This window comes from Marmota marmota, unplaced genomic scaffold (genome assembly GCF_001458135.2).
Source record: "Marmota marmota marmota unplaced genomic scaffold, marMar, whole genome shotgun sequence".
NCBI classification, from domain to species: Eukaryota; Metazoa; Chordata; class Mammalia; order Rodentia; family Sciuridae; genus Marmota; species Marmota marmota.
Window position 1 is genome coordinate 45159431 of NW_026000229.1, and position 25304 is coordinate 45184734.

General features: G+C 34.0%; 2 protein-coding genes across 2 annotated transcripts; both read right to left on the reverse strand.

Annotated features, from left to right (window-relative positions):
* Positions 1-396: 396 nt before the first annotated feature.
* On the reverse strand, positions 397-4121 carry LOC107137832 (olfactory receptor 4F4; the record flags this gene model as incomplete). The annotated part of the gene is made up of 2 exons (XM_015480271.2): positions 397-1461; positions 4083-4121. Coding segments are annotated over 2 exons (1011 nt in total), but the record flags the coding sequence as incomplete, so codon positions are not given.
* A 9607-nt stretch (positions 4122-13728) lies between these two features.
* LOC107137675 (olfactory receptor 4F6-like) lies at positions 13729-14667 on the reverse strand. Its single transcript, XM_015480136.1, has one exon. The coding sequence runs from the start codon at positions 14665-14667 to the stop codon at positions 13729-13731; it is 939 nt and encodes a 312-aa protein (XP_015335622.1).
* Positions 14668-25304: the final 10637 nt, after the last annotated feature.

The following is a 25304-nucleotide window of genomic DNA, read 5'->3' on the forward strand; positions in this document are numbered from 1 at the left end:
ATAGAGTAAGGATTGTTATAGTGCAGGAAGCAAACTATAAATTGTTAGCCTCTTACAATTTTTAACCTTTTAAAAATTTATATAAATCCATATCACTAAGCATACCTTCTTGAGATAGTCATGTGGTAATTCCTTTATTGATGTTTTTAGTGTAAATGAGACAAATAAAATTGAAAAATATTTGTATAAGCCAGGCTAGTTTTCATCTTGACCTCTATTTAACACAAAATTACCCATGAAGGCTCCCAGATACTAATGGATTTAAGCCTTCCATTGTAAAAATTTGTAATGTCTTTTAATTTTGCATTTGTATCCAAAAATAAAGCACACAAAGATGTTGAAAGCTAAATTGATGCAGAATATGTGTTTAACAATTATTAAATGATATGAGAATGGAAGTAACAATTTTCGTGAGCTTTTCTAAATAAATTACAAAATTTACTATATATTATGTCATTATATCAAATCAAACTCTCAGTTACAGAAGACCTAAGATGTTATCCCTGAATTCCCATTCCATTTTCCCAGCCGTCTCATTGCAGTCTTCATGTCTTTGTTTCTCAGTGTGTATATAATTGGGTTCAAGAGAGGAGTGACCACAGAATAAAACACAGCAAGGAATTTATCTAATGACTTGACAGGGAATGGCCAGGCATAAATGAAGATGCATGGTCCAAAAAACAAAAGAACTACTGTGATGTGAGCAGTCAAAGTGGACAAAGCCTTGGATGATCTATCCGAAGGGCGACGCTGGATGGTCATTAGGATGATGGTGTAGGAGATGATTAGGAGAACAAAAGAACACACAGTGAGCACACCACTGTTAGCAATGACCATTATATCCAACCTGTAAATGTCTGTACAGGCAAGTTTGATTACCCGAGGGAGGTCACAGTAAAAGCTATCCACCTCATTGGGACCACAGAAGGGTAAGTTCACTGCAAAGGCCAACTGGCTCACTGAGTGAAGGAAACCAATCCCCCATGCAGCGGCTACAATGCCAACGCACACATTGCCACACATAATTGTAGTGTAACGTAGGGGTTTACAGATCGCTGTATATCTATCAAAGGCCATGGCAATGAGGATCACCAACTCACTCCCACCAAAGAGGTGAAGAAGAAATATCTGTGCCAGACAGCCCTTGAAAGAGATGACTTTGCGTGTTCTGAAAAAGTCAGCAATCATCTTGGGGGCTGTGACTGAAGACAGAGACAGATCAATGAGTGAGAGGTTGGCCAGCAAGAAGTACATGGGGGAGTGAAGGTGTGAGTCTGAAGCCACTGTTATGATAATAAGAAGGTTTCCAAACACAATTCCTACATAGAAAACAAAGAAGAACAGAAACAGGAAAATCTGGAGTTCCTGAGAATTGGAGAGTCCAAGGAAAATGAACTCAGTCACCACAGAGTGATTTGCTTCACTTATTGATTCATTCCAGGAGATGGTCTCTACAATTCCCTTGGAGAAGAGAATGAAAAGGAAATCAGAATTGTTATATTCAATCAAAAGCCTCATTCTGTGCACTCTCCTCACTCATAGAATGAGTGGTTCACTACATAAAAGTTTTATAATTTAAAATCTAAAGTTAGAACTTTATCTCACACCACTTCCCTGGTTATCCCTTATAGTTAGGTTATCTAAGTCTTTACATTATCTCCACTCATATTGCTTATTTCTAATAAAATACGAGTGACTCTGTTACCCTCTCTGCCAGGTTGTCTGTACTGTTACCTACATTCATCTCATTTCCTCTCAACTTCAAAAACTGTTCAAATTCTCTAGCACGTATTTTCCATCACTTGATGATATTAAAGTTTGGAAGAAAAAGACATATGTTAAAATAAAATGCATGATGAAAAATAGAACAAAAAAGTGAAAATATCAAGATATAAAATTTTAAAAGTGAGAGAGGATAAAAGGATGGGGTATCCAAAGGTGGAGCAAGAAAGAAGGAAATGTGATCAAGCTTACATGAGAGAAAGTGTGAAATTTAATGGGAGATCACATTCAAAAGGGATTCTGGAAAACATTGAAGAGATATTGAAGACTTATGAACAACTGTTTAGTAAATTAACTCCTCTCAATGTGAACTGAAAGGGGGGAGACTGGAAGTAAAACTGATTGTTTTAAGCCCAATCATAGGTAATAAGTACAGGTTGTGGTTGTGTGAACAGAAACAAGGTGGGAAGATTTGTGAGTGTCCACCAAGCAATACCTTAGGGTAGGTAAGATGGGAGCTTCTGTGCCAGGAGGCCTGGATTCCAGTCCAGGCTGTATCTATTATGTTGCTGAATGACCTTGGACAAGCCATGTAGATGCTTGGAGTCATCTGGACAAGGCTTGCTAAAAGGATTAGATGTGGCCATGAATATAAATTTTCTATCATATAGTAACTGGTCAATATATAGAAGTCATTGTTCAGGAAAATAATAGAAAATGTCAACAGTATGTAGGAGATGATAAAATATTATTCATATATTTTCATTTTGAGCATTGTGATGGATTTAACCTTGATAATAATTACAATAACTTTAAAGTAGCAATGTTTAACATAAGGATCACTTTTAGGAGTAGAAATACATTTGGAAATGAGGTAAAGAATAATGGTAGTCATCTATACACAAAGAGGAGCTGTTGGGGCATCTTTGTAAGTTGTTCTCTCCTAGGTTAGAGGTCAAATGGTGATTCTTGGACATGATTTGGAGAGTCATTTCAATTACATATCTAGGAGAGAAAATAAATACTGTTTCAAGAAGTATTGCAGTAAAGTAGGGAGTGTAATGTATCCTGTATGTGAAAAATAGCCCTGAGAATACTTGTCAGATTGGGTGGAAGTAAAATGTAAAAGAGGTAAATGGACAGACATGAAGATATACAAAGTCACACTTGCCAAATTTCTCAGAGAAATACTATTATTTATTTGGATATTTATTTAATCGTAGTTTTCCTTTGTCCTTGGAAATTACACTTTCCAATATCCTGAATTCTATTTCTTAGTCCTACTCACTCAAACAGCAAATTACTGTTTACAAAGTCCAATAAAGATTTAATAATTCTAATTTCCCCAAGCATAGAGAACCTAATGATAAATAAGTCATGAATACTCGTTTTAGTTTCCTTCTGCTAACACAATAATAAATAAAATTGTACTAATTAATGACAATACAAGTGGTAGAATTTCTGATTGTGAGATCATTTCTGATGTGATGAATTGTTTGGGGGTTTTTTTAGAGTCAAAATATGCAATTTAGAATTGACTTTAGTTTTTATTGATGTGAAACTCAATTAATAGATTGAAAAGTACATAATTGAAATTATGTCTCAATGAGAGATATGCCAAGGATGGTTGGCCCAAGGTTTCTCCTGTGTGGCAAAAATATTTTCTATCATAATAGTAAGTAAGAATTCAGGAATGCTATTCTCCAACAAAAGAAATTTCTTACTTATTTAAAACTTCACATACCCTAAGCTTATGCTGCTCCGACTAGAGCAATAATAGGGGACTCTCAGCTGTAGGAGACCCTTCACCATAATCCTTTCAAAGCTCATTTATGACTCTTCAAAAGTGATTCATGAAGTTTTATTTTTTTATTTATTTTTTAAATTGTTTTACTTAGTTACACATGACAGTACAATGATCTTGACATACATTTGAATCAGATAGGATATACTTTCTCATTTTTCTAAGTATACATGTTGCAGAATCACATTGGTCATGCAGTTTTAGAAGCAGTGTACTGATTGTAACGGTAAGCTAATTGGAGGAAGTTTTGGAATCTTAATTTTTAAAATAAAACTGATTATGTTGATCACTAGCCACATCTAAAAATGAAAATCTTCCCCCCATTAGAACTTTTTTTTTCTTAAATTTTTTTACCCTTATTTATATATAAATACCATATGTCTTTATAAGGCGTCATTGAGATGGAAGTCAGGAACTTGGTTTCTAGTACAAATTCACTGCGTGATCTTGGACATGGCTTTCAAAATCTTTGATTCTTAGTTTTTGTGTTTTAAAAATGAATTCAGTCAATCAAAAGCTGTCAAAATCTTTCCCCCTTTAATAGTATGATTTGCACCTTTATATGAAAGAAATGTCCCAAACCAACTTTCATTGGGATTATAAGGATGTGGGCAACAAAACAAAACAAAACAAAACAAAACAAAACAAAAACAAAAACAAAATATAACACTATATTTGGGGAAAATAAGGCTAGGATCACCAAGTAAGGAGGGTAGAATACAATAGCCCAGAAAATTCAGGAGAAGGACTCAACAATTGCTGCCAGTAGAACACTAAATATAATAAGGGTTATCTTTTCTTAAAGTTTTCACATTATTTCTTCTAAGAATTTAAGCCAACCCTACACAATCCTTCCATTTTCCTGAAAATAAACACCTGATTAAATTCTATAAAATGAATTTCTACAAATAGAAGTATATCATTGTCAATAAAATGCTACAATTTGGTTAGTTATACTACTGTATTTCAGTTTCATCAATCTACCTACCTGTTTCATAACTGGAAGAGAGTACAGCAATTTTCAGAAAAAGAGGAGTACAAATTTCATTTTATTTGTACTCTCTCAAATTGTTAAAAATTACTAAGAGAATACCATTTATATGAATTATTCTCCTTAGCAAACTATCTGTTTAATTATGATCCCTTTCTGAAAGTGACCAGAATCAGCCAAAAGGATCTGAAAGTAGTCAGGCTGAGCTTTGAGTACTAAGACTTACTTTTATAGTCTCATAGGTTTTCCCTTGGTCATTAGAGGAAACAGAATCTTCTTGAGTTAAGGGATATCACAGTAATTTCTTGGTGCATATGAGTATTTTTACTATTTCACTGAGTCTAAAGGTGATTTTTAAAACAATTATAGTAAAACAAATGAGATAAAGTTATGAAATTAAAATATAGATAGGTTAGTAAGAGAGTGAGTAATAACACTTGGATTCTATAAAAAGAGAAAAGCTTAGAACATTGGTGACCAAGTTGTGGAGAATATATAGGAAAAACACCTTGACCAATAATAGAAAGCCTCACTTTTTATCACTTATTTTATAACTTTAATTACTATATTGAAGATAAAAATGAGTGGCCATCCAAAAATTAATGTTTATTAAATCTGTCTTAGGAATGTATTTAAATGACATATCAATTGTGTTTCTTGACCACCAGGGTTTTCAGATTTAATCTTTGTTTAAAAAATTATTTATTCTAATTTATTATATATGACAGCAGAATGCATTTCAATTCATTGTACATATATAGGGCAGAATTTTTTTGTCTCTGGTTGTACACAAAGTAGAGTCACACCATTCATGTCTTCAGATAGGTACTTGTGTAATGATGTCCATCTCCTGCCCCATCCCTCCATCTTCCTCCCCTTTACCCTATCTAAAGTTCCTCCATTCCTCCCATGCTCCCCTACCATCCCCATTATGGATCATCATCCTCATGTCAGAGAAAACGTTCGGCATTTGGTTTTTTGGGATTGGCGTATATCATTTAGCATTATATTTTCTAACTCCTTCCATTTACCTGCAAATGCCATGATTTTATTCTCTTTTAATTATGAATAATATTCTATTGTCTATATATACCACAGTTTCTTTATCCATTCATATATAAAAGGGCATCTAGATTGGTTCCATGGTTTGGCTATTGTGAATTGTGCTGCTATAAACATCGATGTGGCTGTGTCCCTGTAGTATGCTATTTTAAGTCCTTTGGATATAAACTGAGGAGTGGGATAGCTGGGCCAAATGGTGGTTCCATCACAAGTTTTTCAAGGAATCTCCATACTACTTTCCATATTGGTTTCACCAATTTGTACTCCCACCAACAATATATGAGTGTGTGTTTCCCCCCACAACCTCACCAACACTTATTTTTGTTTGTATTCTTAATAGCTTCCATTCTGACTGGAGTGAGATGAAATTTCAGAGTAGTTTTGGTTTGCATTTCTCTAATTGCTAGAGATGTTGAACATTTTTTCATATATTTGTTGATTGATTGTATACCATCTTCTGAGAAGTGTCTGTTCAGTTCCTTGGCCTGTTTATTGATTGGGTTATTTTGTTTTTTTGGTGTTAAGATTTTTGAGTTCTTTATATATCCTAGAGATTAGTGCTCTACCTGATATGTGTGTGGTAAAAATTTGTTCCCAAAATGTAGGCTGTCTATTCACCTCACTGGTTTTTTCTTTTGTCGAGAAGAAGCTTTTTAGTTTGAACCCATCCCATTTATTGATTCTTGATTTTTTTTAATAGAAGTCTTATTAAGGAAGTCAGGGCCTAATCTGACATGATGGAAATTTGGGCCTTTTTCTTCTATTAGGCACAGGGTCTCTGGTTTAATTCCTAGGACCTCGATCCAATTTTCATTGGGTTTTGTCCATAGTTGAGATAAAGGGGCTTAATTTCATTTTGTTGCATATGGATTTCAATTTTTCCCAGCACTATTTTTTGAAGAGGCAATCTTTTCTCCAATATATGTTTTTGGTACCTTTGTCTTATATAAGATAACTTTAATTATGTGGATTTGTCTCTGGGTCCTCTATTCTGTACCATTGGTCTATAAGTCTATTTTGGTGCCAATACCATGCTGTTTTTGTTACTATTGCTTTGTAGTATAGTTTAAGTTCTGGTATAATGATGCCACTTGCTTCACTCTTCTTGATAAGGATTTCTTTAGCTGTTGTGAGTCTCTTCTTTTTCCAGATGAATTTCATGATTGCCTTTTCTATTTCTATATGGAATGTCATTAGGATTTTGATTGGAATTGCATTAAATCTGAATAGTGATTTTGGTAGTATGGTTATTTGACAATATTAATTCTGCCTATCCGAGAATAAGAGAGATTTTTCCATCATCTAAGGTCTTCTTTAATTTCTTCCTTTAAAATTCTGTAATTTTCATTGTAGAGGTCTTTCACCTCTTTTGTTATGTTGATTCCCAAGTATTTTATTTTGTGTTTTTGAGGCTATTGTAAATTGGGTAGTTTTCCTAGTTTCTCTTTCAGAGGATTTATCACTGATGTACAGAAATGCCTTTGACTTATGAGTATCAATTTTATATCAGGCTACTTTGCTGAATTTATTTATTAGTTATGGAAGTTTTCTGGTGGAATTTTTTGGTCTTCTATGTATAGAATCATATCATTGGCAAATAGTGATAACTTGAGATCTTTTTTTCCTATCTGTATCCCTTTAATTTCTTTCTTCTATCTAATTACTCTGGCTAGAGTATCAAGAACTATGTTAAATAGAAGTTGTGAAAGAGGGCATCTCTGTCTTGTTCCAGTTATTAGAGGAAATGCTTTCAATTTTTCTCTATTTAGAATGATGTTGGCCTGAGGCTTAGCATACATAGCTTTTACAATGGGATATGTTCTGATTATTCATAGTTTTTCTAGTGTTTTGAACATGAAGAGTTGTTGTATTTTGTCAAATGCTTGTTATGCATCAATCAAGGTGATCATATGAATTTTATCTTTAAGTCTATTGATGTGATAAATTATACTTATTGATTTCCTTATGTAGAGCCAACATTACATCCCTGGGATGAACCCCATTTGATCATGGGGAACTATCTTTTGATATGTTTTTTTATTCAACTTGACAGAGTTTTATTGAAAAATTTTGCATCTATGTTCATTAGAGATATTAGTCTGAAGTTTTCTTTCTTTGATGTGTCTGTCTTCTTTTGCCACCAGCGTGATGTTAGCCTCATAGAATGAGTTTGGAAATGTTCCCTCTTTTCTATTTTATGAAATAGTTTGAGGAGTATTAGTATTAGTCCTTATTTGAAGGTCTTGTAGAACTCAGCTTTGTATGATTCTGGTCCTGGGCTTGTTTTGGTTGGTAGGCTTCTGATGGCATCTTCTATTTCATTGCTTGAAATTGATCTGTTTAACTTATATATATCATCCTGATTCAGTTTGGTCAAATCATATGACTCTAGAAATTGGTCAATGATTTTGATATTTTCTATTTTATTGAAGTACAAATTTTCAAAATAATTTCTAATTGTCTTCTATATTTCTCTAGTGTTTGTTTTGATATTTCCTTTTTCATCATGGATGTTAATAGTTTGAGTTTTCTCTCTCCTTCTTTTTGTTAGCATGGCTAAGAGTTTGTCAATTTTATTTATTTTTTCAAAAAACCAACTTTTTGTTTTGTCAAATTTTTTCTATTGTTTCTTTTGTTTCAATTTCATTGATTTCAGCTCTGATTTTAGTTGTTTCCTGTCTTCTACTGCTTTTGGTTTTGATTTGTTCTTTTATTTTTTTTTCTAGGACTTTGAGATATAATGTTATGTCATTTATTTGTTGACTTTTTTTCTTTTAAGGAATGAACTCCATGCAATGAACTTTACTTTTACTACTGTCTTCATAGTGTCTCAGAGATTTTAATATGTTTTGTCAGCATTCTTAAATTTACCTCTAGGAATTTTTTAATCTCCTCCTTGATGTCTTGTAATCCATTGTTCATTCAGTAGCGTATTCTTTATTCTCCAGGTGTTGGAGTAGTTTTTATTTTTTATTTTATTGTTGATTTCTAATTTCATTCCATTATGATCTGATAGAATGCAGGGTAGAATATCTACTTTTTTGTATTTGCTAAGAGTTGCTTTGTTGCATAATATAGGTTCTATTTTAGAGAAGAATTCATGTGCTGGTGAGAAAAAAGTGTATTTGCTCATTGATGAATGCAATATTCTATATATGTCAGTTAAGTCTAAGTCATTAATTTTTTATTGTGTTCTATAGTTGATTTGTTCAGCTTTGGTTTGGAAGATATGTCCAGAGGTGAAGAGCTGTGTTAAAGTTACCCAGAATTATTGTGTTGTGGCCTATTGGACTCTTGAACTTGAGAAGAGTTTGATAATTTTATATTCTCCATTATTTGGGGCATATATATTTATAATTGTTATGTCTTATTAGTGCATGTTTCCCTTGAACAGTATGAAATGTCCTTCTTTATCCCTTTTGACTAACTGTAGCTTGAAGTCTACTTTATTTGATATGAAGGTGGAAACCCTTGCTTGTTTCCGCTGTCCATGTGAGTGTTATGTTTTTTCCCAATCCTCACCTTCAGTCTGTGGATGGATTTTCCTATGAGAGGAATCTCTTGAAGGCAGCATATTGTTGAGTCTTTTTTTTAAAATGCAATCTGTCAGTCTATGTCTTTTGATTGGTGAGTTTAGACCATTAACATCCAGAATTATTATTGAGACATGATTTGTAGTCCCAGTCATATTTATTTATATTTGGTATTTTTGGTATTCATTTTGGTATTTAATTTGACTTGGTTTTTCCTTTGATTAGTATTTTCTTTAGTGTATGCTTCCCTTTGCTGATTTTCATTGTTGTTTTTCATTTCCTCCTCATGGAATATTTTGCCAAGGATGTTTTGTAGTGCAGGCTTTCTAATTGTAAATTCTTTTAACTTTTATTTATTATGGAAGGTTTTTGTTTCATCATCAAATCTAAAGCCTAATTTTGCTGAATATAATAGTCTTGGTTGACATCCATTTTCTTTCAGAGATTGGTATATGTTATTCCAGGATCTTCTAGCTTTCAGAGTGTGGGTTGAAAAATCTGAAGAGATTCTAAATTTTTCCCCTCATATGTATTCTGATTCCTTTCTCTTGTGGCTTTTAAAATTCTCTCCTTATTCTATATGCTATGCATTTTCATTGTAATGTGACTTGATATAGATTTGTTGTGATTTTGTACATTTTGTGTCCTGTAAGCCTCTTGTATTTGATTTTCCAATTCATTCTTTATGTTTTGTAATTTTTCTAATTTTTTTCATTGAATAGATTGTTCATTCATTTGGTTTGAAACTCTATGCCTTCCTCAATCCTAATGACCCTTAAATTTGGTCATTTTATGTTGTCCTATAATTCTTGAATGTTCTGCTCATTGTTGCTTACCATCTTCACTGTGTGCTCAGCATTCTTTTCAAGACTATATATTTTGTCTTCATTGTCTGAGGTTCTGTATTCCAAGTGATCTAATCTGTTGGTGATGCTTTTTATTGAACTTTTAATTTGGTTTCTTGTTTCTTTCATTTCAAGGGTTTCTGTTTTTTTTTTTTCAGAACTTCTATCTCCTTATTAAAGTAACCTTTTGCTTCCTGTATTTGCTTATGCAGCTCTTTATTGAAATGATATTTTGCTGCCTGTATTTGCTCTCGTATATTATCATTTCAGAGAACATTTTAATTATGTACACCCTAAACTCCATCTGTCTGGATTCTAATATTGTAATATCTTGGTTTGTGGGGGGCATTTTCTTCCCTTGTTTTCTTCATGTTGTTTGTGTCTTCCTTTCTAGCACTTTTGTTCTGAAGTGTTACCATTTTTATAGTGTTCCTGCAGGTTTCCAATACCTCTCCTTTAGGGAGAGAAAAATGTGAATAAATCCCAAAACAAACAATATAAAGCCTAAAACAAATAGCTGCTATTAAGATATTTACAGGTTTATCACAATATACTGAAATATATTCAATTATTATCTACAATATAAACAGTAGGTTTGTAAAAGGGTCTATAGTTTCCACTGGTGGACAAAGAACCGGGGTAAGGTGTAGGATGAGACATTGAGGGGGTAGGAATGAGGATATAGAGTTATTAGATTTTAGAAAGCGTGAAAGAGGAATCTAAAGAAGTTGGTTAGTAGCAGAATAAGAGACAGATGATTAGGGGGAGACAAGGAAGTGGGAAGACAGTAAAATACAGAAAACAAACAAATATATATATATATATATATATATATATATATATATATAGAGAGAGAGAGAGAGAGAGAGAGAGAGAGAGAGAGAGAGAGAATGAATGAATGAATATCTAAGGAAGGTAGAAGGATTGTTTCTGCTGGAGGTCAGTACCTTTCCAGCTTCCCTTCTCATCCAATAGGAAGGGTTGTCAGTTGTTAGCTGGTATCTCCACCCTAACAGTGATGAAAGTTATTAGGGTGAGAGGGTTGGCCTAAGGATCTCCTTTGGGGCCTGATTTGTGATGTGGGCGCTTGGTTTTACCTCCTTACATTACCTGTAGATCTTGTAAATCCAGGTCTCCAATTTAGTCTCTAAACTGTATCTCACTTTTTCCCTCCCTTTCTACTTTCCAATCAGGAACATTTCTCTCCAGAGGTCTTATGGACTGAGTCTGGGAGCTGCACACCCGTCATGGAGAGCTGTTTTATATTGGGCAGCTCAGATGACAGTTTTGTGACCCAGCTTTCTGAGCTAGGGACTGGCTGCATAGCTACAGGTGCTGTGCCATGTTAGAGGCTGCCAGGGAGGAGGGAAGTTGAGAACTTTCAGTACCTTATAATGCTTACAAGCCCCAGCCAGTGTTCCAAGCTGGGTGTTGCCCCAGTGAAAAATGGCGACAAAGGTGTCCCAAGATGGAGGCAGCTTCTTTCAGCCATGGGGTGTGAGGTGGGGATGGGGGGGCTGGGCTGAGGTGTTGAGTGGTGTGTTCAGAGATGCAGCTCTGTGGCCTGCAGTATTGTGACTGGTGAAAGTCTCTGGACCCAGTGCAGTGTCCCCAGGTGCAGGCTACTGTGTGTAGGGAACTGTGGCAGTAGTTCAATGTCCTGAGTTGGAAGTGACCAGAGGACCCCCATGTTGGTAGACTGGGGTCCACACGTGAGTGGCGGCTGGAATTCCTGGACATGGGCAGCGGCTGGGAATCCTGCATGGGTGGGTGGCCAGCAGTCTCTGTGCTGGTGCTGATGGTGGTGGACCTACTTGGGCACCAGAGGACCTGTGTGGATGAGTGGCTGGGAGTCCTGTGCTGACGCTGAGGCCTGGAGACCTGAGTGGCACAGCAGCCATGTTTCCTGCATGGAAGCAGCTTTTGGGGGGTCCTCTAATCACTCACAGAGAAACAGTATTCCCTCTTTTTGAATTCCAGGTCCAAGGCAACACAGAATGCAGCGTCTCTCTAGCCCACCATCTCGGATCCCCTCCAGATTTAGTCTTAAAGATGTCAAATACCTTCTCTGTCTTAAAGAACCTAGTTTAAGAGTAGGCACAATTAGTAAGCTTTCGAGATCTCATTGTGGTATTTTTCCTCTACAAATAAGTTCCTACAAAGACTTGTAGAATCAAAGAGGTTTTTTTTTTTTTTTTTCAAACCAAATAATTTAAGGGTAATAGAATAGACTTGTACTGTTAAAAATGTGAAACATTCACAAATTTTGCATCATGCATGGTTCTAGTCTATTCTAAAAACATTCTACAAAACACATTGAAAATCAAATTGCAGGGGCTGGGGATGTGGCTCAAGCGGTAGCGCGCTCGCCTGGCATGCGTGTGGCCCGGGTTAGATCCTCAGCACCACATACAAACAAAGATGTTGTGTCCGCTGAAAACTAAAAAAATAAATATTAAAAAAAAATTCTCTCCCCCCCCACTCTCTCTTTTTTTAAAAAAGAGAAAATCAAGTTGCAGAGAATAATTAAGAGTTGTAACATAGTGTTTATCTTCCTATCTATCTAGGAATCATTTTTCCCTCAATTTAAGTATTTATTGGTTAACACAAGCAAAAATAAGTGTTGGCGAGTCTGTGGGGAAAGGTACATTCAGACATTGCTGGTGGGACTGAAAATTGGTAAAACCAATATGGTGATTCCTTGGAAAACTTGGGATGGAACCATCATTTGGCCCAGCTATCTCACTCCTCAGTTTATACCCAAAAGACTTAAAATCAGCATACTACAGTGACGTGGCCACATCAATGTTTATAGCAGCTCAATTCACAATAGCCAAACTATGGAACCAAACTAGATGCCCTTTAACAGATGAATGGATAAAGAAAGTGGGTATATATACAAAATAGAATATGACTCAGCCTTAAAGAAAAATGAAATTATGGCATTTGCTGGTAAATGGTTGAAGTGGGAGAATATCATGCTAAGTGAAATAAACTAATCCCATAAAACCAAAGGGTGAATGTTTTCTCTGATAAGTGAATGCTGATCCATAATGGGGTCAGGGAACATAGAAGAGTGGAGGAACTTTGAATTGGGCAGAGGAGAGTGAGTGAGGGGAGGGGTGTGAAGGCTGGAAGGATGATGGAATGAGATGGACATTAGTACTGTAGATACATGTATGTATCCCACAACTTGTGTGACTCTGGATCATGTACAGTCAGAGGAGTGAAAAGTTGTGCTCCATATGTGTACACTGTGTTAAAGTGCATTCTGCTGTCATGTATAACTAATTAGAACAAATAAAAAATGATAAAAGTAAGATATTATTTTTAAAAATGTCTTGGTTTATATAAACCCATAGATTATCCATTGGATCCACATAATTTCCATGAGAAATATGTATTAATGGCCAGTGATGCCTATTATTAGTAAAAAGATGCTGATGAAGTTAAATCATGTGTATATATATGCATTTATACAAAGACATAAAATAACCATATGAAAACCAAATATAGTCATTGCTGGTAAGTACAATTTAGGTATGCAGGTTAGATGGAAATATATAACACTTAGTTTTTTAAATGATTAACAAAAGTTGTTACAACTCCATCTGAAATAAAATTCTTTGATTTTAATAGTTTCTGTTCTACAAACTTCCCAAGAGTTTTAAAGGAAATAAAAAAAATGTATGCATTCCGTAGTGTTATTATTTACAATGGGGATCTTGATAGTCTGTGATATTCATCCTGTGCTCTAGTCAAGGAAAGGTACTATGTCCTCTCCCTAGAACTTGAAACCCGCCTACTCAGCCTTCTCATTGCCAATTTCATATCTTTATTTCTTAAAGTGTAGATGACAGGATTTAAGACAGGGGTGACAACAAAGTCCACAATAGCAAAAAAATTATCCAATGACCTAGTGGGGAAAGGCCACACATAGAGAAACATGCATGGAACAAAAAACATCACTACTACAGTGATGTGAGCTGACAAGGTGAAGAAGGCTTTGGATAAATCATTTGAAGAATGTTGTTGGACAGTGACCAGAATAAAGATGTAGGAAATAATTAAGAAAAAGAAGGTGCCCATAGATATAAAGCCACTGTTGGCAGTGACTACAAATTCTAGTCTATAAGTGTCCATGCATGCAAGTTTAATAACCCTAGGCAAATCACAATAAAAACTCCCCACATTATTGGGGCCACAGAAGGGTAAATTTATGACAAAAACAAACTGAGACACAGCATGAATCACTCCAGTGACCCAAGCAGCTATTACCAAAAGTGTGCATGTTTTGGAGTTCATAATGGTTAGGTAATGCAGAGGCTTGCAGATGGCTGTGTACCTGTCATATGCCATGGCTATGAGCAGCACCATCTCCACTCCCCCCGTGACATGGATAAAGAACATCTGTATCATGCAATCTTGGAAGGAAATGACTTTATAGTCAGTGAAAAGATCAGAGATCATCCTAGGAACTGTGGTAGATGAAAGGCCTAAGTCAATGAGTGATAGGTTGGCCAGAAATATATACATGGGGGAGTGTAAGTGAGGATCAAAAATCACTGTGAACACTATGAAGAGGTTTCCCAGAATAATTCCCATGTAAAATAAAGAAAAGACAAGAAGAAGGAAAAACTGCATTCCCAAGGATTGTGCAAGTCCTAGTAATACAAATTCAGTTATCACAGAGGCATTTACTTGGTCCATTGAATCAGAAAGAAGGGAAGACAATGAAATGACCTGAAAGAAAAGAAGGAATCAACTTAGAGGCACTAAAAATAATGTGTTAAAAGTTGATAATTTTAATTTGATTACTAACAAAATTTTTATTTAGTTGATAGTAGACCATTTACAAAATAATGGGAACCCAGGGTATAAAAGATTTATGTAGCACAGACAAGACTGCACTTAGAGCAAATTTATTGTTGTTAATGCTTTTATTTGCTCAAATTCATAAACTTCTCAGTTAATTTAAGAAACTGGAAAGAAGCCATGTGTGGTTGTTTAGCCTGTAATTCTAGCAACTCCGGAGGTTGAAGTAGAAGGATTACAAGTTTGAAGCTGGCCTTGGAAATTTATCAAGACCCTGTCTCAAAATAAAAAAATAAAAATGGCTGCACATGTAGCTCAGAAGTAGAGTTCTTCTGACTTCAATTCCTAGTACTGAAGGAGGAGAAAAACAAATAGGTTGAAAAAATGCATAAAACAAACTCAAGAAATTCAGGAAAAAGAAAAGAATAGTTTGAAAACAAATAATGAATAAATATAGAGTCCCAAATAATTTGAAGATTGTATATGAACACATAAAAATGGTTTTCAAAAATTGAAAAATAAACACATTTTTAAAATATCACAATAATGATAAATTTAATTGAAAATTACACATTAGAACATAATTGCATAATAATAGCTAAGACATTTCTAAAAACTGATTTCCGCCTATATCTGAAATAATGTACCTGAAGCCAACTCATGAGTCATTCTGTACTTGAATTTGAATTCTATAAGGAGACAAAATGTTGGATCTTCACAATATGAAAAAGAGTTAAAACCATTCAAGAGAACATAAAAAAATCTAATAAATAAATGAGCAAATGATGTAAAGAGAAAATTTAGAAACTTAAGCTTTGAATATATACATATATGCACATATATAGTACATATATATACATATATTTGTGTATGTGTATCTTATAAGTCAAAGAATATGATAAAATGCAATACTATTATTTTCTTATTAAATTAGAAAAAAAGGCTTACAATTATTATTATCAAGACTGTCAAAGGCTCAGTGAGATAGGCACTTTATACATTGTTGGAGGAGATAAAGACTGATTTAAACCTTGAAGAAAATTTTGAAATAAGTTATCAAGAATGTTGATCCATATTTATTTGATGCAATACTATTTCTTTTGGAATTCTACTTATACAGAAGTTGTCTTCAAGACAAAAATGTTCATTGTACTTTATTGATAGTGGTAAAAGCTTGTATCAATTTAAATACCAAACACTAGGTTTAAGTATATTATAATATATTTACATAATGAACTGTAATACATCTAAGTATTGACAGAAGAATTTACAGTAGCATCAGGAAGACTGCTCTAATACATTAAGTACAGTAAAGATAAACAAATTTCATGGTCCAACTTTTCAAATAACAGTAATTGCTTCTGATTGTTTAAGAATTTTAAAGTCTGCTTTTAGATTTTGAAATGTTTTCCAGTGATTATATTATATTCATGTTAGTTTTTTTTTCAAACACATCCAATGGCAAGGGAAGATGAAGGAATGAATGGTTTATCAAAAATGCTTGAAAACCAGAATTGACTCAGAAGAGGACAAACTGACTGAAGAATAAAGGATTCTAATACCTCCTTATATGAAACCGCATTTTTCATAGTCAAGATTATCTAGTGTGTAGATATAGTTAAATAAGTTAAGGGTTTTGTTTAAACTTCTTAAACCTTCTTGGAACATTCACTAGAAAAACCTCTCCTCTGCTTTACTTTGACTAGGGTTGGCCATTCTGAATAACTTCTGGTAATAATGAAATAAATAGAAGGAAAATGGATATTCCAGTACTCTTATCAAGTTGAGAGTGAAGAAAGCTAGTGATGTTGCAGTGGGGATATTAAGAGAGACACATTAACTTGTCAAAGAAATGGAGGCAGTAAGGTGCAATGGAATAAGAAGAGATAATCTTTTAGTAAGAATATGACATATGGAAACAAATTGATTTGATTTTTTTCTTATTTCTACAATACACAATTATTTTTGTGGCCTCTCAATTTCTGCATTGTTTCCTATCTTCTCCCACCTAGTTTTTCTCCTAAATTCTCTTTCTAGCGTTTTCTCATTGTATTATGTACATTTAAAAGCTATGCTTAACACTTTCAGTTCATTCATACTACTTTCCCTGGAGTTCCCATCCATATTTCAATCATTGGGATCACGGGGGCTTGAGGAAAAAGGATTTTGAGAGGGGAATGAAACCTCAGGAACATTGTAGAGTAAGAAGACCATTGCTGGAAGGCTTCATGCTGAATGTATTTGGTGACTTATTAAGTTCAATTTTCTATTGTTTGAGAAATGAAGTTGAAGAATCATGTTGACTGCTTAAAATCAAGTTTTATTCTATTAAACTCAAACACAACATACAAATCAAATACTAAAGGACTCCCATCATGAAAGTGGCCTTTCAGCTTATAAAAGCAATTGTAAAGCAATTAAAAATAATGGAAGTGTTTGAGTTATTTTGTTAATTAGAAATTCATTTCACAGTTAATATTGATGAAGAGGTATTTGTTTTAGAGTATAAGTGATAATTAAGTTTTTTAAAGAAGAAAACCCCAAATTACATGAGCTTTTAAGCTTAAAGACTCAGAAATTCCATTTATAACATGTAATTTTATCTATTAATTGTCTTTAATTATTCTGAAATGGGATAATAAACAAGCCAAATATGGGACTATGAGTGTGACAGATGGCAGTGGTGTCAGAATCCATAGCACGTTTTAAGAACAGGTAGAAGAGGATCTAAAGAAAGGAAGAGTAAAAGTGAATTTCAAAGGGAATTAGAGAATAAAAGAAATGGCAGGCGAAGGAATAAGAAAGATCCCCACAGGAGAAACAATGAGGATAGAACCATGATCAAAGGAATCACTGATGGAACAGTGTACATCTTTGCCTAGTTGCCTGTCATGGTTTAAAAGCAATACATGTTGATGAATGTGAATACCTAAGAGAGTGGAATTTGCTTGGATTTTAAAAATACTGTTTATGTATATTTTCGCTGGAGGTTTGAAAAATAATAGAATAGCTAGCTATAGGGAGAATGATTGCTGATGTGAAGAAAAGTTAAAGTGTAAGCATATGAGTGACTGGATGTGACTGTGAGGTATGGTGGAAAAGAGTGGATAATTGGACAATGCTGGTTCAGCCCACTGACCAGAGAGTCATCTCCTAAAAAAAACATTTGAAAACAACTGATCAAAATAATGCCTTTATCTTCCAGGCAACATTTTACTTACCTAGCTCTAATATTTGTAGCTGTTCATAAATATAAAATTAAAGTTCAGGAGTGCAGGGGATTTTTCTGCATTGTCTAGATATATTACTTGGCTAAAAGAGTTCAAAGCATATAGACAAAGCTCACAAAATAAGTTGATGAATGTATTTCTAAAAGTACCAACAAAATTGTTTTCATACAAACAGAATCATAGCTCCCACAAATATATATAGCGGGAAATTACCTTTTTTTTTTTTTCCAATGCTGGGGATTGAACCCAGGGTCTCATGCATGTTAGGCAACACTCCACCACCGAGTTACATCTCCAGTCTGGGAAATTGCATTTAATAATACTTCTTTGCCAGCTTATACTTCTTGATGGCAATCTAGTTATAAAAAACTGAATATTTAAGTATGTCAAGAAAGTTTTACTCTTTTTTTTTTGTAAATATCTGGCATATTATATATTATTGCTGAAGGAATCTTATGGTCTAGGAGAACTTGTTTGGAGGAAAAGACCAGTATTTAGTTTCTCTCCCTTCTCAGGAAACACTGGAGGTTTTGTTGAGCTCCTAGCAGTTCTTCAGGGGCCAAGTCCCCATAGAGTTTGTCATTTTTCCTATTGAAGATTTAAAATTTGTTAGTCATTCAGGGCTTGGGTACACATATGTTCAAGGAGGGAATGTGGACACATGTTGAAGAAAAAGGATTATCAAAATTGTATAGAAGTGGGAAAGACCTTTGAAATGAACTTATCTAATCACTTCATTCTAAAGGTAGAGAAACAATTCAGTGTGATTAAATGACTAGCCAGATGTTAGATGTCAGATGTCCTAGACTCTAGTCTGTTGGTTTTCAATAATGCTCTTATCTGCACAGTAGAAACAGTCATAAAAAAGCTAGATTAATTTATATTTGATAGATCACTCTAATTTATTGAGAAGACCCTATTCTTTGAGTTCTTATTTGGTTTAACACAAAATTAGCCTTCCATTCCTAAATGACTATTTTTGATTTTTCTTCCTCACTGAACATTGCTTTTCCCAATTTCTTTTATTATCTCTCCAACAAACTGGCTCATTCTGGAGATTCCATTTTAGAACCCAGAGCCACGAGCTTCTCTCTACCATGCCTGGGCATGGGCCAGAATATTTCTGAATCTGAGCATAGCCCTTCAGTTTAGATGTTGTCTGGAGCCTACGAACATGGGGAAAGTGATACCCAAGCTGAGAGAACTATGCCAGAATATCAGAGGTCAATGCTTGAGATTATTTTCCTCTGATTTAAAAAAGAATCTGGAATCCAAATAGGGTGGGAACATTTGAGACTGGATGTCGGCTTTGTAGAATTGAAATCAAGTTTACAATGAGTGGGAGAGTACAAAAGACAGAAGCACAAGAATCTGGAAAACTCTTCACACCAGGACATGAATGAAAAATATCAAAAGCGTATATGTATGGAATTAATTCAATAAGACAATGCAGCTAAGTGATTGAAATTTCAAAATAGGAGAGAGAGAATATGGAATAGAAGGACAAAAATATTTTAGAAAGGAGAAATTACTGATACCATAATTTTACAGAAAGACAGAAATTGAAATGATGTAGAAAGGGATTGAGAAATGAAAGCAATGATAACAGAGGGCAATTTTGTCATTTAAAAGCTTCTTTCTTACCAGTCAAGTCATAGGAGATGCATTTTTAGGAAAAGGAGAAATTCAGATAGCTTACATTACTGTAAACAATACCCCCAAAGACAAAGCTATATATAAGTTTTTTTTTTTTTTTATAATGGGAAAGAAGTAAATTGGCTGCGCATGAGAGTTGACCCACTGATGGTGCTGAGATTGCCAACACTCATCTCGTATTTAGTGTCTCCTGGGAACTAAATCTTTGAGTCACACTGATTTCCCCAAGAGAAAAGTCTCAAAAGAATTGCCCGGTTATAGAACGATGGGGAAATGGGATGATTTTAAGGTAATATATTGGCTAACAGAAAACAATCCCCACCGAGAGCAGATAATCTTGGAGTATGAATTGCTTAGAATCATTGAGATGAGGGATAGAAAATATATCCAGGGTAGACAGGTATAAATAACCTCACCCATGATACCAAAAATGAAGTTGAATAAATAAAAATAAAACTCCTAATCTGTAAATTCATTGTTTGTAATTGATAACAGAGGAATAAACAGAACTCTGTCCAGTTTTCAACTACAGTAGATGTTGCTACTGGATGCCTACTTTTGTTTTCAAATTTCAGAGTGTTGGGGATGAAGGTCTGTTTGAAAGCTCTTGCTTAACCTTTATCCTTTTTGAGTTGACTGATTACAAGTAAATCTTGTAGGTTATTTGATCAATTTTTAAGTGATTTAGGGAAAAGAGACATAAATGTAAAAGAAGAATATATAGAGAGTTGTTTTCAGTTGTGTGCAATAGAAGTATAGTTACCTAAGAGGAAGATAATCATTTTCAAGGACCTGTGTCAAGCCATTGAGACAAGCCTAGTGGGTCTCCCTGGAGACCAGCTTTTATCGTTAATGTATGTATATAGAGGGCTGATCTTTAAGTTTTCATGGAGGAAAATGTGAAGGCACTGTCTGTCTTTCTTTAGAATTGTATTCATTTAAAGTTTAATATAATTTTCTTTTTTAAAAATATTTTTTAATAGTTGGACATGGTATCTTTATTTTGTTTATTTTTATGTGGTGCTGAGGATCAAGCCCAGTGCCTCACACATGCTAAGCAAGCACTCTACCATTGAGCTACAACCCCATCCTTAGAGCTGCATATAATTTTCTCTTGTTCAGAAATGAGGAATGAGAAATCTTTAAATCAGCAGAAAAATTAGGAAAAATTAGCAAATTAATTTTAGAAAAGTAATGACATTCTTAAAATTTACAAGAAAGACAAAAAGTGGAGAATAATGTAGGCAAGTGTATTAGGAAAATAAGAATGCATAGTTAATTACATGTATATTTATATATGTAAAATTAAGTAACACAATTTCATTGCTCAGGGAAAGCACAACTACTCTTACACGAAAGTTCTCCTGTTGACCTATAGAAGTCACTGTGAGTAGTACCGAGACCCTTAAATCATTCTACCATACAAATGTGCTTCTATCCTCATGTGTCTTTGTTCTAAGTGGGAGATTGGGATACCCAACAGAATAGCCTATTAAGATGAATAAAGGAGGATCTAGGCAGAAATAAAGTTTTAGAGAGTTGCCAGACAGGTACAGTGCATACTGTGATTTGAAGGCTATCACCTTGGACTTGGTTCATGAATTTTCTTAGAACCAGAAGGCTTTTGTGTTAACAGTGGAGCAGAAGCTAGGAATGTTGAGTTCATGAGGCCAAGAAGAAGCAGAGAAAGTAGAGACCAATAATTGAAGAGTATTTCAGCTGAGATTGATTTGAGTTAGATTAATCCTGCAAAAGGATTTCAAAACTTGAAAAGATAGAGAAATTTAACTGAAAAGAGGAAAGCAAAATGAAAAGGGAACTTCTTTAATCATATGACCATTGATTGAATGTACAAGGAAAGCCCAAGCCCCATTTGTTAAAGTATTCATCTTGCAATTTTTAAAAAATTTTTTGTTGGGTCCATGATTTTATAGCAGTAACAGACACAGCTCTTGCTCTCTTGGAACTTAAAATATAATGAGGAAGACATATTTTTAGTAAGAAATTAAGATTAATGTTACAAAAGTGATTATAGTGAGTGATAGAGTAATACACAATGAGAATAGCTCACCTGAACTCAGGTTTAGGGAAGCCTTCCCTAGTAAAATGATGAAACTGTTGATCTGAAGAATGAAGAGGTGTCAATAGGCAAAACAGGAGGACAGATGTTTCCTACAGAATTATTAGTCTGTATAAGCCTCAGAGAAGAGAGTTTGAAGTTTTTGAGCAAGTAAGGGAAAATCTAAGTTGCTCTGTAATTGCAGGGAGACTGTATGTTGTTCTCTGAAGCTGGAAAATGGGGATGAAAGCTGAGTCTATAAACTCCTGAAAAGCAGTTTGTATTTTGATATAAGTCTTTAGCAAAAGGCTCATATGCTTCGGTTTAAAAAGTCTCTAATTACTTCAGTGTTGATAATGGAAATTTAGGAAAACAAGATTGAAAGCAGGAAGACTTTAGAGATTATAATATTCTTTTCCACAAATGACATGTGAAATTTTAGACAAGAATGGCAGTATTGCAGATGAACACAAGGAGACCTATTTAAGGGATGTTCAGAAAGTAGATTTAATAGGATTTGATGATTTATTGACTAATTAGCATTCAGGGGGATCCATCATTATTTCCAGATTTTGGTTTGTGCAACTAGGTAAAATTTGGTGCCACTTATTGTGACGGGAGAAACTGAAAGAAGAGCAGGCTTGAGAAGGAGATGGCTAGTTTAGTTTTATACCTGTTGAGTGGAAGATGCCTATGAGACATCCAGGTAAGTAGGTACTTAGATTTGTGGATTAAGAACCCAAGAAATAGAAACCTGTTTGGGAGCCCCTAGTGTTCAGGTGGTAATTAAAGTCATGGGAATGGATAAACACCTAGGGACAGATTACAAGTAAAAACAGGCCAAAGATGAAATTCTGAGAAATATCAGGATTGGTAGTGGACCAGATAAAGGAAACTCCACAAAGGACACTGGGAAGGAATTGCCAGTGAAAAACCAGAAGACTGGTGTTCCAGAAGACTGGTAGAGTACTAATGGAGGGGAATGTAAGCAATGATTAAGAGATGAAAGTACCATACATGTAAATAAGGAAAAAAAGTAGAAAGAGTTATAATTGATTTATTTACACAGAAAAAAACCCAGAGATTATTTTTGGATGTTTCCTGGAAAATCAGTATAAAATAACATAGTATTTGTTTTTTTTTAATTGAGTAATTTTCATTGACAAAGTAATAGAAACAATATATGAAAAAAGTATGCATAACTTCAATAAAGTTTTTATTCCAAATGTAGAAATTCTAAATTAAAACTGAATATGTCTCACCATTTTTGGTTTAATTTTGCTCCAAAATGTCAACCACAGATATAAAACTACAAGGAACAGGAAATCACAGAAAAGGAAATCGGGACCTCCAATATAAGGGTCACATACTTGGGTGATTATATGACTGTAAATATTTTTAGAATAAACTGGGATGATTGAATATTGGAAGTTTCTAATTTTAAGAATAAGAGAGAGGGAGAAAAATATTGCAAAAACACTTTTTCTACCTAAAGTGTTGATAAAGAATTCATTCTTTATCTGTAATCACTCAAATATGAACACAAATATGGAATAGCATCCAAAACAACAAAGTTCAAGATGAAATAAATCTGAATTCAAGGTGTTATATAGATAATATATGGTTGATTTTCCTCTTATCCTATTTTAAACTAAAATTAAAATATAAATTTAAAAATGTTTTGCTGGTTTATAATTTATTTACTCTCACATGTTATATATTTGGTTCATAAGCTTATTATAAGATATATTAGTTTCAGGTATTTATTACCAACTAAAAGTAATTACAATTAGTATGTCCCAGAAAATGTTATCAGGAAAATGATGTGTAAATATCAATTTTAATCTGGCAAATCAGCTGTTTTATCTTCCTATCACTCTTCTCAATGAAAATATACAAAATTATCCTCTGTGATTGGCAAATTGAAGTCACCTTTGACTTAAAAATCAATTTCTGTAGGTGGACCTTTGACGAACTATCTCCCCGTGTAGTGGTTCTTATCATACTAATGAAAATAGTCACATGGTTCTCACTGTTCTTGGTGAAACTGAATAACCTTGTACTCTAGATTTTTAAGAGACGGGTAATAGCAACGTCCAAAATGAATACTTATCTTGAGCTATTAGGAATGTCTCCACATAGAGAAATATTCACGGTATAAAAACCAAATCACTAATGTGATGTGAACTGACAATGTGATAAATGCTCTGGTGAAGTTTCCTGAAGAATGTGTCCAGATGGTGATCAAAATGAAGACATAGCTTATAATTAAAAATAAGAAGGTAGCCATGGATATAAGCCCATTGTTAGCAGTGATACAAACACTGCCTGTAAATGTCTACATAAGCAAGTTTTATGGCCCAAGAAAAATCACAGTAAAATATCATCTTCCTTTTAGATTCACAAAAGGGAAAGTTTATAGCAAAACCAAACAGATATACAGTATGGATTATCCCCAATGTCCATGTTGATGCTACAAAAGATACACACATTTTGGGGCTCATGATGAAAGGGATTACAGTTTGTAGTATCCCAGTCATGCCATAGGCATTGCACAACACCATGTCAACTCCATGATATAAGTTAAAAATATCTGTATCATGAATTTGGGAAAAGAAATGATATTATAATCAATGAAAAGATCAGAGATCTTTTTGAAGAATGTCATTGATATTTTGATAGGGATTGCATTGAATTTATAAATCACTTTGGTAATAGATATACTTGAACCATGTTGATTCTTCCAATCTTTGAACACAGGATATCTTGCAAAGTTTTGTGTTCTCTTCAATTTCTTTCATCATTTTTTGATAATTTATATTGTAGAGATCTTTTAATTATTTTGTTGAATGGTATTGATTATTTTTTAAAATAATCAATACCATTCAATACCATTTAGTTGTAGATGGACACAATACCTTTATTTTTTTTTATTCATTTTTATGTGGTGCTGAGGATCAAACCCAGGGCCTCACATGTGCTCTGCAAATGCTATACCACTGAGCCACAACCCCAGCCCCTGGTATTGATTGCTTGATTTCCACATCAAGTAATTTGCTATTGACATATAGCCACACTTCTAATTTTTGTATGTTGATTTTGTATTCTTTGCTGAATTCATTTATTAGGTCCCTTAGTCTTTTGGTGAAGTTTTTAAGGTTTAATATATAAGATCATGTCATCTACAAATTGTGGTGACTTGACTTCTTTTCCAATTCGGATGCCTGCTTTATTTCTTTCTCTTGTATGACTTTTCTGGCTAGGGTTATGTTGAATGAAAGTGGTAAAAGTTGGTATGCTTATCTTTTTCTATATCTCAGAGAGAATGCTTTCAACTTTTCACCACTCAGTGTAATGTTAGGTGTTGTCTTTCTATAAATGGCCTTTATTATGTGGAGATACATTCCATACCTAATTTGTCCAGTGTTTTTCATTATGAAGGGATGTTAAATTTTTATTTAATGCCTTTTCTGTAGTAATAACTGTATTGTTTTGCCATTCATTCTGTTGATATGGTTTACTAATTTATGTGATCCAACCATTCTTGCATTCCTGGGATGAATCCAATTTGATCATGGTTAATAATC

Bases quoted from the DNA above. Each gene is read 5' to 3' on its own strand.
- LOC107137675 (XM_015480136.1), bottom strand. From the start codon at position 14,667: ATGGACCAAGTAAATGCCTCTGTGATAACTGAATTTGTATTACTAGGA.